This window comes from Convolutriloba macropyga, chromosome 4 (assembly GCF_964194025.1).
Source record: "Convolutriloba macropyga chromosome 4, txConMacr16.3, whole genome shotgun sequence".
Taxonomy (NCBI): domain Eukaryota; kingdom Metazoa; phylum Xenacoelomorpha; order Acoela; family Convolutidae; genus Convolutriloba; species Convolutriloba macropyga.
In genome coordinates this window covers 29,929,267-29,942,954 of record NC_134471.1, presented here as the reverse complement: position 1 = coordinate 29,942,954, position 13,688 = coordinate 29,929,267, and the positions used below count along the sequence as shown (strand labels likewise).

The window sequence follows — 13,688 nt, the reverse complement described above, 5'->3', positions numbered from 1 at the left end:
AATTTGAGCCAAATTGCTCTTTATAGAAATGGTCCACCTATTGTTGGAACTCTGGTCTCAACAACTTTTAACCACCGCATTTACTTCAATACTCTGGAAACCCTGGATTTTCTTGACAAAGGTGGGCACGGCATAACTCTGGAAAATGATGCCAATCACTTTATTTTAGCTTTTGATTTAACTTCAACGCAAGAGGCTTCTCCTGATTTCATTCATCCAGAACTAACAAATTGCTCAATTTCGGTTCAACTTACATTTGACGGAGCATTGGCGGCCAACGTAGAAAATTTATTTCTGGGCGAAAGAAGCTCAACGTTTTATGTTAATTCGGAACGAAAGGTGACAAGAAACTCAATTATCACCTACCCCACCGATGAATAGTGATGAAATACGCTATTTGTTGGGAAAATGTATTCATTTGAAATATTGTTTTTACGGAGTTTTAGCAGCGGACAATTTCCCAAAGCTAACAAGAGAATGTTATATTATAATGCTTTACCAGCGCAATATGAAGGAAGTCATTGGATGGTTATTTTGTTTCATGAAAACAAAGTTTATATGGCAGACCCGCTTGAAATCCCGTGCAAAACTACCAAATTTTGTATTCCCGTCTGATACAGTTTTACAATGAAGTAACTCAAGTACTCAAACTTAAGCCAGTTCAAAATCAAAACTCAAAACTATGCGGACCTTTTGTATTTATATTGCGCATGTCATGTTTGGTTACAAATAACCTTTATTGTTGAATATGAACGATAATGATTTAGTACGCTTTGCTGATCATATGCTCTAACATTTTTAATTCATTTTTTTGCTCAAATCTTTCTTCAAAAACAACAAAGAACACAATTATTAATTCGAAGATTTCGATTCCATATTAAAATTTATCAAAGTCAAACCATTGTCAACATTCAAACAACCATAGCCACTATTTAATATATCAAGTATTTTTGAAAGCTCACCGTACAGACCACCATTATAAATACTATAGAATCTATCAATCGTACAAGTAGGCACAAAGTCAGTTTGAGTTTGAACACTATTAGTAAAAACACAATCAACGTTAGGTAATTTTCTCTTAGAGTTTGCAAAGTTCATTTGGTGTTGCTCGTTGTAGTTCACCGCTTCGTCAATTTTGTTCATTATTTCTACACGAAAAACTGTATTTGTTAAATTAGTTTTAATAAGTAGTTTGAAACAGGTAAAGAGACAGGGAATAATGAAAGGTTTGGATGCTGTAGACTTGAAAGAATTAGGAAGCTGATCATTGGAGGCAATAACATGATAATGAAATCCAGGTACTTTAAAACAATCGTTATTCATATGCAAGCTGTAGGCAAAGTTCTTTGTTACTGTATGGTCAAATATAGGCTCACTTCGACATATAAAGTAACGATATTGTTTGAAAAACTGGCGAAAATAATCCGGTGTGCGCTCAACCATTGCCTCCACCATTTTGAAATTAATTTTCTTTGTCACTTTCACTTGCTTTATTTGTTATTTTTTGTCGTGCTTTTTTTGCTCTTCCACCTTCGCACTGAGGTCTTTCTTCGAGATCACTTTAACAAACAGATCTTTGCCTTCGTTTATTTTTCTTTGCAGTTCCTCGAGACGATAGATCTTTTTACGATAATCGTTTTTAATTTCTGGCCGAGAGGATCAAATTCAGCAGCTGAGAGAGTTATTCCTTGGTTAAAACAAAATTCCTCGGAATCTTTTTTGAAGAGTCGTAGAGTAATATATGTTCCCGTTGTTTCGTATCGCCGGCAAAATTGTCCAAATCATGCCCTTTTTGTTCTTAATCTCTCACATTTTTTTATCCACAATTTCGACACAATATTTGAAATGACCTTGTACACTGAATACTGTACAATTGGACGTCAGTTATTTTAGCCGACTGTTCTTTAAGAACATTTGGTTTGCAAAATAGTGATTGTTTTAAACAAAAACATAAAAAATAACAAAAAAAAACAAATAACCAGCACCAAGTTAATCACTATTATTTGTTTCGCCACGTTGTTAAAATGACAAAATTTCATTGCAAATTGCATTTCAACTCAGAAACATTACTTTATTCTACATTCTTCGGCCAAGAAACATCAACTCACTTTTTTGTCAAAAAAAACGAAAAATAACAAAAATTTAATAAGTAACATGCAAACAACACCCAATAACTCATTATTAACTGTTCGAGCAAACTTTCACATTATAAAACTTTCTTGCCCACTCCCTCAACTAGCATAAAACATTTTATTCTACATTCTTACCTCAAAAATTAACAATTTCTGCACATTTTTGGCCTTTTTTCATCAAAAAATACAAAAAATGTAGTTACAAGTTATCACTAAATAATATTTAATATAAACCCGATTCCTTGACAGTATTTCTCGTACCATATTTTAACAGTTTTTAAATTGTATAAAAATTCTTATTGGCGGCGAAAAACAATTTTTTCTACTTTTTACAACCAAAAAACAGCAATTTTTGCACTTTTTTTCAAAATTTTGTCTGTTTTTGACGCCAAATGGATTCAAAAATACACCTTAAGCGCCTTAAGTTTTCGAAAAGGATACCTAAAAAAGGCCATGCCTGTATTGTAACGGGGGGACAGCCCCCCCCCCCCCCCCCGTTAAAATACAGGCATTTTCACTACTACTCACAGACCGACTGAACCCAAATAATTGCTGCAGTTTCCTCAACTGAGTCACAGAACGTATAGCACATCAAGTCACTAACTGTTTGCTAAAAATTCCCAAGAAACACTTGGAGGCAATATATTGTACCAAAAGATTGCAGACTTCAAATTCGTTAAAATTTCTCAATTTATGGCATTTCAGTGGCATACTCTGGATCCATTCAGCTATTTTTAAATTAAACTGACCAGATTATGAGTTAGTTGACCGCATGAATAGTCAAATAGCAGACTTAAGGGTTCTTTCGCATTCAATTGAGTAAAATATTGTCGCCATCAGTTGCGAACCAAGTTGCGCACTCGAAACAACATTGTTGATACGCAACCATTTAAGATGGTCTTGAATATACTATGCACTGGTTGCTAATAGTTGACAGCTGCTTTGCAGTTAGATATAGTTGATTCAATCATCACGAAATTTCTAAATGACATTCAGATATTCAACGCTTTTTCGTTGCGATGGCTATGTTCATTTTACTCTTTTCTCTCATCAAATAGAAGGCTAATAACTATTTTGAATGAAAACAACAATGAAACAATAAATTTCCAGCAATTATTAACATACATACAAACGATATCTTTATTAAAAGAAAGAAACAGCCTCACGTAGCTACACGAAAGATTTGATCTGCCAGTTCGAAGGTAATATCAGTCTAAAACTAATTTCAGTTGGTCAAAATATAGCTTTATACATAGCTATGCCGACTAGACTTAGGCCCATTCCAAATAAAATCTGTGAAAACCAGCCTCTCTGTGAGGACGCGTCACCTCCACTGCCTGAGGAAGACCCCCTACCCCACCCTTTTGCTTCCTTTGCTTTGTGGTCTTTGGGGTGCACTTCTCCGATGAAATACTGACGCATCATTTCTCTCGCATCACTCGAGTGTCCTACATCCTATAACATACAACACGTATTGAGATTCTGATACGAAATTAAAAACAGCTACAATAATAACTAGGCCTAATTTTTGTATCTTTTTGCCACTGTCTAGCCCAAAAACGCTAACTGCTTAAACGAACTCCAATCGAAGCATTCATAGCCACCATTCATTGTTTGGCTATGAATGCTTCGATTGGAAAAGACGCCAAACCGAGTTGATTGAGCAAGCGTATTCAGAATCTATCGCTGAATACTCAAAATTCTCAAAACATAGCTGGCAGATTGCCAGAAAATAGCCGCAATAGCTTCGTAGATATGCAGTCTCATAAATACAGCAAAAACAATTTTTTTCTCATTAAATGCTGACCTTTCATATCTGTAAAACCTATTACTGATTCTATTAGCTGCCCTTAAATAACCTTCACTTAGAGTGACACATCCTCCCTTGACCTTGTCTCCTTGAACTGAAGTAAAGAAAAGTAAATTTGAGAGTGGACGTCATTAATGAGAGTGAGGTTAGCCACGTGACCAAAAACTTAATCACGCGAATGAACAAAAACAGCAGACGTCCTGACCTAAAATTTCATAAAAGAATTTTCATTGACTAAACAAAAACCTAGACATACAATGGACTTTGAATGGTTGGGAAGGCTATTTAGAAAATCCTATCATCAAAATAGAAAACAAAAAAAATCAAGGTCAAAAGCCACATGTGACCGAAGACCACTAGCGAGAAAGCAAAATTTTGTCCAACGGCCATTTTCTCACTCTACTTCACAAATAGCGTGAAAAAATTTCACGCCGCAAAACCACTCGCTTTTTCGCTCCACTTCCTGTTTCGGCGTGACCAAAAAACACTTCGATTTGACCTCAAATATCATGAAAATGTGTGAACAGATCTAAAAAAAACGTACCCGGAAAAATTCCCGAAACGACTCAGAGGGAAAAAATGACCAACTTAACTGAAAAAATGAGTATTCTAATATAAAACATTAATCACCTTAAAACAATAAAATGAAAAAGAAAAAGTTTCTGACCAGAAAAAATGAGAAAACATTTGATAAAACTTTCATTAAAGTTGACACTCCAAACCAACTATTGGCAAAAGACCACTCCATACGCTGTTTTCATTAAATAGCTATAAAATGAAAGAAAAACACAACAAAAATTTTGAAGCGGGGAAAACAGGTAATGGAAAGGAAACGAATAAAACAAAAAAAAACAACTTCTGCAAAATTTTAACACAATTTAGCTACATAAAATCGATAAAATGCCAATATGTTACATCCAAATCGTTATTTTAAAAAACTCACTGCTACTTGTGGTCAAGCATACACCAATCCAACGAAAAAAGAATACAAAAACAGTTGAATTTTGTATTATTATTCATAGAAAAGTGCCCTGTCCAGCTTGAAGTGACTTCCTGCAACACCTCTAAAAAATTCGAATAATAAAATAAACAGTAAAAATTAGCGAAAAGCAAATTTTACCAAATTCAGAAGAAATTAGCACAAAAGAAAACACAGACAAAAATCCACCAAAGTCTGCGCAATAGTACCTAGCTATCTATGCTAAACAACTCAAAATTAAAATCAAAACAATCAAAAGGCAGCAAAATCAACTAACTTGAACAATAGAAATCCCCTAAAATAGAGGAGTACAAAAATTTAAAAACAACTTGAAATAAAAAGCTAGAAAAGTTTATGAATTTTTTGATATTGCGAGAGCACATACAGCCAGAAAAATATCATTGGAGCAACTAGAGTTTTGGGATACTCGCAAAACATTAATGAAGTCATAATAGGCATCGAAACTTATCTAAGATTGGAAAAAAACAAAAACTGCAAAAAAAAATTAATAAGAATTCTCAGTCCTCATTTTTTTCTCAAAAAAAACGTATAACACCAATAAACTGTTCTCGCTTGGAATTGTAAAAACTCCTTTGGTAATAAGCGTCTATTCAAATCCCACAAAAACCACTAGCGAGAAAGCAAATTTTTGTTCAAACAAAAGTTTTCTCACTGTACTTTAAAAAGGAGCGCAAAATTTCACGCCGCAAAACCACTCAATTTTTTGCTCTACTTCCTGTTTCGGCGTGACCAAAATCACGACCCCAATTTGAACCGATCATTAAAAACATGGCCGAAAAAATTCCGGAAACGACTCGAAAGAATTCCGGAAACGACTAGAAGGAAAAATTGACCACCCTGACTGACAAAAACAGTATTCTACTAAATTAACACAAATCACATTGCAAAAATAACAAGCGCAATTAAGTTGAAAATGCGTGAATGAACAAAAAGCAGACTTTGAGCGAATGTGACGTCATATGGTCGTAACAAAAATCTTGACAGCGAGATAAAAAACATAACAGGACCAGTCCTTACCTACAATTCAAAGAATTTTCATTGACTAAACAAACAACTTAACGTAAAATGGACTTTGAACGAATTGGGAAAACTATCAAAAACTAGCGAAAAGGACAGAATCCGAAGAAATTATCAAAAAGGTGCGAAAAACACGAAAATCTGACAAAATCTTAAGTTCTCAATTATTTTTGCTAAAACTACTCAAAACTAAAATCAAAACAAGGCGGTAAAAATCTAATCTGAATCATAGACATCCCCAAAGACTATAAAAACTTTAAGAATACAAAAATCATTTAAAATTTAACTTGAAACAAAAAACAAGAAGTTTAATTTTTTTTATATAATGAAGGCATATAGAGCCAAAAAAAAAGGTTAATTGGAGCAAATAGAGTATTGAAACGCTCGCAAAACAAAGACGCGAAAAAATTGAAAAACTACAAACAATTACGAAAAAATATCCTTAAAGTTCTGTTTATTGTCTTTTTTTTCTTAAAAAAACGTTTAATACCAATAAAACCGTAATCACTTGGTATCTAAAAACTCCTCAATTAAAAAGCGTCTATTCAATTTCACCTCAAAGAAATAAAACAAAACGAGCAGCGAAAAATTGCTAAAATTCGCCTAAACTTCAACAAAATCGGCGAAAAACCTGCAAATTGGTATTAAATACAAATTAATTACCAGAAGCCTTCAAAACATTATTAAAACAACCATAAAAATAATAAAATATGATAACTTAACTTCAAAACTAAAAAAAAAAATAAGAAAAAAATTGTTTTAAAAAGCCGCACGTGAACAAAAAATTTCGCTCTTACAGGATTTTTTTTCACACCTCAACTTCTCACTCTCTCGAAAACAGCGGCATGAACAGAAATTGACTTTTTTCGGTCCATTCGTCAATTTAAATCAGCACCCAAACCACTGCACAATTTTTCACGCGTCTTCAAAATTCACTCCAATAGAGGGTGATTAAAAAAACATAACCGGATAACTAAATAACTCCAGTTTTAAATACACTCCCAAAAATTATCGATCAAAAAAGATGCTCCACCAATACTCCTCTTCGATTAAAAAAAGACAGCACCCCACTGCAATTCAAACTCTTTGAATCGTAAAAAAACAAAGAAAGGCCAATAATAGCATCAGCTATGGCTTTGCGGCTATTAATTAATAAAATCTTTTTGAGCCAGAGGATTGGTTTTGATTGAAGGCTAGCAGTTTCTCAATTCTTCAAATCCACTTCTGCAGCTATCTTTAAAAGACTGACACGTTAAATTCTACGCGCTAACTAAATCGGGGCGAAATGAAAAAACCAACAAGTCTCTCATTAGACCCCCATTATGGTATATACACGGTATTTTTTTTGGGGGGGGGGGACTTGTTACATCTTCACTAAGGTGAGGTATTCAATGGGAAAAGACAACACAATAGTTCAGTTCGAAAGTCAAAAAAATCATTTTTCAGTACCCATTAGGAAGTTTCATGCTGTGACTCCTTAGGACAAGGTGGAGGCTTCGGTAATCCCGGGCGTCTACCCTTTTGATAACACCACTCATTGTGAATACAGTTTCAAACTAAGACAACACAATTGTGGAGAGAAGTCTTTGCAAAATAAGCGGCTTAAATTAGCAGTCGATGTTGAAGTTCGCTTTGTTTCGTTTGCTTACAAGCAAATTTTAGCGCAATACTATTGGAATAAAAGTTCGAGCCCTCTCAGAAATAAATGCGAGTAAAACAGTTAATTGGACATATAAATATTTCGGCTAGCCAAGCTTAGTGGACATAAAAATTTTACCACCCCCCCCCCCCCTTCGCACACGTATAAATTCTTTATACCACTGTGCCAAACACCAACACATCATTTGTGAGAGGGGGGGGGGGGTCAAAAAGCATCAAGTGAATGGGAAATATGACGACTATTATAGTAAACAGGAAGGAAACGTTACATCAGTAACTGATTTTCCGCAATCGAACCCACTGCTTGTCTGTGATTAAACTTACTTCAAATGGCACAGATGCGTCTTGTCCGCCCTGTTCGAAGAGGATTTCTTCTCCGCCAGGGTGTTCTAGAGTGAAATTTGTGATATCATACACTTTGTTGTCAATTACAATCCACAGCGAGTTGATGATGTTGTGTGTTGCCACTTCTGACATTCGAAAATACTTGGCTCCAGTTTCCGGGTTGTGGGTGGGACCACCATCGTCTTCTTCCTCTTCCTTTTCTACAACCTCATCAGCTAAAATTTTCCACGTCTTCATTTTAGGCAATTTATAGCGATAGAAATTACTAACTAATTTGAGTAGTTTGAGTAGTTCATAATGAAAAAAGTTAAGTTCATAAATTTTTACTTTTATTCTACTTTACTTTTATTCTACTTTTTACTTTAAATTAATCTTATTCAACTCAAAATTAATTTTTACTGTTTCAAAAATGTCTCCAATATGAAGAATAACTTAGCCAGGCATGTTTGGATAACCACAAGACCTTATGGTGGAGCTCGAGGAAGGTAAACGATGCATAAAAATATCATTCACGAACTGAATTTGCAATGAACAGTAGGATTTGGGTAGCTTTCGCCTTATGACTTTAACATAGCCTCCAGGTTGCCGATAAGGCTTGCGAGCAGCAGAACTCAGATAGAAACCCATACAATAATGAGTTCATTAAGTAATTGACGCCGCTTAAAAAATTGCGAAAAAAATTATCAGCAATGAATTGATATGGTTTGTGCGATCTCATTCCACGTCAACCTTTTTATTATAGACCTTTAATACACATGTTTTTTTCATCTTAACACTATCTAATATTAATTTAAACTTTTAAAGTTTATAGTCATTTTGTAGAGGGAGGTAAGTTACGTATGGTCAAACTGCAGTAACACAAATGACCAAGACAGATGCTACATAGATTGAGAAATAACGTCACACTGGCAAATGCCGTTGGTAAGAAGACGAAGTCATTAAAAGGTTCAAATTTTCCAGCCTTTCTCTCTAAATAAATGTAAAACGAAGAAGAGATAAACAGCGAAACAAAAACAGCACTAAACGTCGTGAGCTATAAATAAAAACATAGCTGACAGATTGCCACAAAATAGCTTTAATACGACGTAGATCTGCAGTCTCAAAACCATGGTAAAAAGAGACCAAAAAGAAAATTTCTTTTCATAAAATGGTGATATGTTAGAACTCTTAAAATATTTTGATTAAGAATCTGTTAAACTTATTGCTGTTTCTATTAGCAACTGTTACATAACCTTCAATTAGAGTGGCGCACGCTAAGTTTATCTTATCTCTTTGAATTCAATTTAAAAAAATGTCATTTCGAAAGTGAGAAAGTCATTTTTGAAGTGAGGTAAGTTAAGTGACCGAAAACATAATCACGCTAATGAATAAAAAAAAACTCGTTCCACTAAGAGTTAAAAATTACGTTATACGCGCAATTCAGTCAAAATTGCATTAAACAATCAACAAAAACACATTTCAAGTGATTGTGACGTCATCTGATCGTAACAAAAATCTTGACGAAATAAAAAAGCCAAGAGAAGGCCAAAAATAGCCCCAACTACCACTTTGCAAAAACTAGAATTAGACAGAACTAGAAATGGATTAATAAACCTATCAAAAACTATAGAAAAAACATTAAAAAACAGCAGTTAAATAGCCGCACGTGAGCAAAAGAACCACAATCTAGAAAGTCAAACATCATTTTATCACTACTGAGCGAAGAAAGGCAACGGCTAGGACCCACTCAATTTTTTCGCGCAACGTTTCGGCATGACCAAAATCACCAATTAATTTACTTCAAAAATCATCAAAAGATGCACACAGATTTTTTTATAATCTGTGACTCAATTTGGACCAAGAGTACTGCAACAAACCTTTGCTCCACTTACAGCTTTGCAACTATAAAAATCATTTGAATTTAAAACATAGGCGAACGACTCCGGAATCGAATCGAAGTAAAACGTAACCTACGCTGCATTCTCTTCAATCAAAAAAAACTTCATCAAATTACTTGGAATTACTTATTTATTTAAACAAATACAGAGGAAAAAGAACAGCTTAAATTTCGTATTTTCGGGAAATATTTTCAACAGACCGTGTAATACTGTGTAATACGGTTTAATACGACGTAGATCTGCAGTCTCAAAACCATGGTAAAAAGAGACCAAAAAGAAAATTTCTTCTTTTCATAAAATGGTGATATGTTAGAACTCTTAAAATATTTTGATTAAGAATCTGTTAAACTTATTGCTGTTTCTATTAGCAACTGTTACATAACCTTCAATTAGAGTGGCGCACGCTAAGTTTATCTTATCTCTTTGAATTCAATTTAAAAAAATGTCATTTCGAAAGTGAGAAAGTCATTTTTGAAGTGAGCTAAGTTAAGTGACCGAAAACATAATCACGCTAATGAATAAAAAAAAACTCGTTCCACTAAGAGTTAATAATTACGTTACACGCGCAATTCAGTCAAAATTGCATTAAACAATGAACAAAAACACATTTCAAGTGATTGTGACGTCATCTGATCGTAACAAAAATCTTGACGAAATAAAAAAGCCAAGAGAAGGCCAAAAATAGCCCCAACTACCACTTTGCAAAAACTAGAATTAGACAGAACTAGAAATGGATTATTAAGCCTATCAAAAACTATAGAAAAAACATTAAAAAACAGCAGTTAAATAGCCGCACGTGAGCAAAAGAACCACAATCTAGAAAGTCAAACATCATTTTATCACTACTGAGCGAAGAAAGGCAACGGCTAGGACCCACTCAATTTTTTTCGCGCAACGTTTCGGCATGACCAAAATCACCAATTAATTTACTTCAAAAATCATCAAAAGATGCACACAAATTTTTTTATAATCTGTGACTCAATTTGGACCAAGAGTACTGCAACAAACCTTTGCTCCACTTACAGCTTGGCAACTATAAAAATCATTTGAATTTAAAACATAGGCGAACGACTCCGGAATCGAATCGAAGTAAAACGTAACCTACGCTGCATTCTCTTCAATCAAAAAAAACTTCATCAAATTACTTGGAATTACTTATTTATTTAAACAAATACAGAGGAAAAAGAACAGCTTAAATTTCGTATTTTCGGGAAATATTTTCAACAGACCGTGTAATACGGTTTAATACCGTAACAAATCAATTAACGAGAGAAAACAACCTTAAACATAAACTGACTAGGATCGGACGGATTGCTCTCGAACGACAGGCGATGCAATTCAATTCAGGGGCTGTAGCCTAGATAAATTTTTGTTTATGGGTGTAAAAAATAGTTGACCACGCCGGGATTCGAATCAAGGACCTCCCGATCCCTCACCAGAAGCACTACCCACTCGGTTTCAGACCCTTATGGTTGCTATGTGGACATCGATTTTATTTTAGCAACAAGCTTTACTTCAGAGTGAGAGCAATAGAGATCACTCAAAAATGAAGAACGAAAGCGTAAAAAAGTCACTTGAGAAGTCAATGAAAGTTCTAGAAGAAAAGAGCCAAAAAGGTGAAGCGAAAAATTTGGATTAGAAAGACCAACACGTTTACAATAATTTCTACGAACTTCGTTCGAGAGCAATTAAACAATGCGTAACGACAGAAGCAAGCAAAATTGGGAAAAAACGAAGAACAAAAAATTATATATATTATAATATAATATTATATATATATATATATATATATATATATATACAACTCCATAAATATATATATATATATATATATATATATATATAACTCCATAAATATATATATATATATATATATATATATATATAATTCTCCGCAAATTGCGACGCCCAAATAAATAATCACAAAGAAGCTAGAGAGATCATTCATCTTCAACCATCAACTAGTTACAAATAAAACAAAAAACCATAGACGTGAAGGCAGTAAAGATCTGCAGAAAAACGATACGGAATTCAACTATGTATAACCTACTGAGTCAAACTGTCAAGTATATTAAATTAGCAGTCAAACAACGCACAGTGAAAAACAAAACACAGGCAATACTCCTATAAAATAGCAACCTTTGCTTTGTAGACCAGTAGTTTCAAACACAGAGCAAAAATAAACACTAAAATTTTTCAATTATTTTGAGAATTCAACTTGGAAAACTTGAATTCTAATTTTCAGTTTCAGAGAGAGAAGTCATGCGTGCCCAAAAATCATAGGCAATTTACCCAAAAGAATGAATAAAGAGCTCATTTGAAGTGAGCGTCCTGTCATTAGTCGGGAAAAAACTTAAATAGCGGGGAAAATAACGGGGCAGTTTATGAATTAATATTTGAATAAATTTGGCAAAACCAAATAACTCTCGACCTTAATTTAACAGAAAATTGAATAGCAAACCATTTGCAAAAAATCCAACCCATAAATTGGAGATATTCGAAAAAGTACTTAAGTTGCTGCATGTGAAAGTTTTTAACTATTTTGTCGCAAAAAGTTTTCGAAAAATATCATTAATGTTCCAAATCTTACTCAATTCCTTGTGTTGTTCTGTCTTTTACTCTCATTATTGGCAGATCTCACTAGGCTCTCTAATGTGGCGTGAAGTTATTTATTGACTTTAGTTTAATGAAACGTCGTTACGATTTACCGTACTTCTTTTCAAAAAATAAAGGAGACTTTTTGAGTTTTGCCCCATCAGCGGGCCTTTTTTATAAGACGTCGGCTCTCAACTTCCCCATATTTTCGGAGTTACAGCGCAATTAATTTGAAGTTAGTCTTTTAGTATAAGTCAAAAGTATAACTAATAGGAAGAAGGCGAGGTGAACAAGGTCTCAATTATGTAATGAAAACGGTATTAACAACACGAGTCGGTACACAGAGCATATCACTCCTTTTTAACGCGTTCTGAAAGAGCTTCCATTAATAGGAAACACTTCACAAGCGATATAATTTTTTTCCAAAAAGCGCTGATTAAAAGGGGGTCACTGACAGCAAGAAAAAAATGAAACCTCTTAGAAAGAGCCGCTGTTACGTAGACCTAATTGAGCGAATTGCACATCAAAGCACTCAAATAGACGGACAAATAAGTTAAGTCTTCGAAAGAGTGAGTACCTCAATAGAATCCGAAACTTTAATTCCCGAATCTTTAATTCTCGAACAAGGAAAGAAAAGACTTTATTTTACACATATCAATTTATTACTGAACTCTTAATACTCATACTCACCGAGTTTTTGTTCCTCTTCAGCCATGATTTGATAGCTTTTGATTTGATAATGCTTGAAGTCGGACGACTCGAGCAAGGGTATCGAACGACTGTGAACAGCACCACAAATTAGAAAAAACACTAGAAACCAACAGTCAATTGAAGGTAAAGTTCCAGAAACAAGACCTCAGATTAGGCCTCCAAATTTGCCAGGAATGCTCTTGAGAGGGTCTGTCAACAAAGTGGGTTTCTCGATATTTAAGTAGCACTATTTGTTCAAGCAGAATTTAGCACAGCAGAACAGAGCTGAACATTTATTCACTATCAAAGTACAATTAGTTCTCGCAAGCTCTGTTCAGATTAGGAGCTGTTCAGTTTAGAGCATTTACTACAATGTGGAAGATTGGAATTCCTTTGGACACGAAGCAGTAATTAATGTCCAAGCCAACACTGAGCATCAAATCTGAAATCATTCAACATACATAGTTAACATATCTAATTGCTCAATGGCATTATATAATAATAATAATAATACTTGCAAACATTTAGGCACAAGTTAATACGCGAGCATTCATGTATACGAT

The 13,688-nt window shown here is 34.1% G+C and overlaps 2 protein-coding genes across 3 annotated transcripts in view; both read right to left on the bottom strand.

Annotated features, from left to right (window-relative positions):
• LOC142337601 (cilia- and flagella-associated protein 298-A-like) overlaps positions 1–13,688 on the bottom strand; it is a 364,848-nt gene that overhangs the window by 261,340 nt on the left and 89,820 nt on the right. The gene's annotated exons all lie outside the window — the stretch shown is intronic.
• Positions 3,218–13,563, bottom strand: LOC142337602 (cytochrome b5-like). Of its 2 annotated transcripts, XM_075386949.1 has the most exons (4): positions 13,291–13,563; positions 13,126–13,214; positions 7,943–8,178; positions 3,218–3,587 (listed from the first exon to the last, which is right to left on the bottom strand). In XM_075386949.1, the coding sequence occupies exons 2-4, from the start codon at positions 13,148–13,150 to the stop codon at positions 3,366–3,368; spliced, it is 483 nt and encodes a 160-aa protein (XP_075243064.1). In that variant the 5' UTR covers positions 13,151–13,214; positions 13,291–13,563; the 3' UTR covers positions 3,218–3,365. The 2 variants fall into 2 exon arrangements, with proteins under 2 accessions (XP_075243064.1, XP_075243063.1); XM_075386948.1 differs by having other exon boundaries at positions 13,126–13,563.

Bases quoted from the DNA above. Each gene is read 5' to 3' on its own strand.
- LOC142337602 (XM_075386948.1), bottom strand. From the start codon at position 13,150: ATGGCTGAAGAGGAACAAAAACTCG. The intron at 8,179-13,125 runs GTGAGTATGAGT...GGAAAATTTTAG, and splicing joins TGAAGAGGAACAAAAACTCG to CTGATGAGGTTGTAGAAAAG. The intron at 3,588-7,942 runs GTAAGTTTAATC...TGTATGTTATAG, and splicing joins ACGCATCTGTGCCATTTGAA to GATGTAGGACACTCGAGTGA.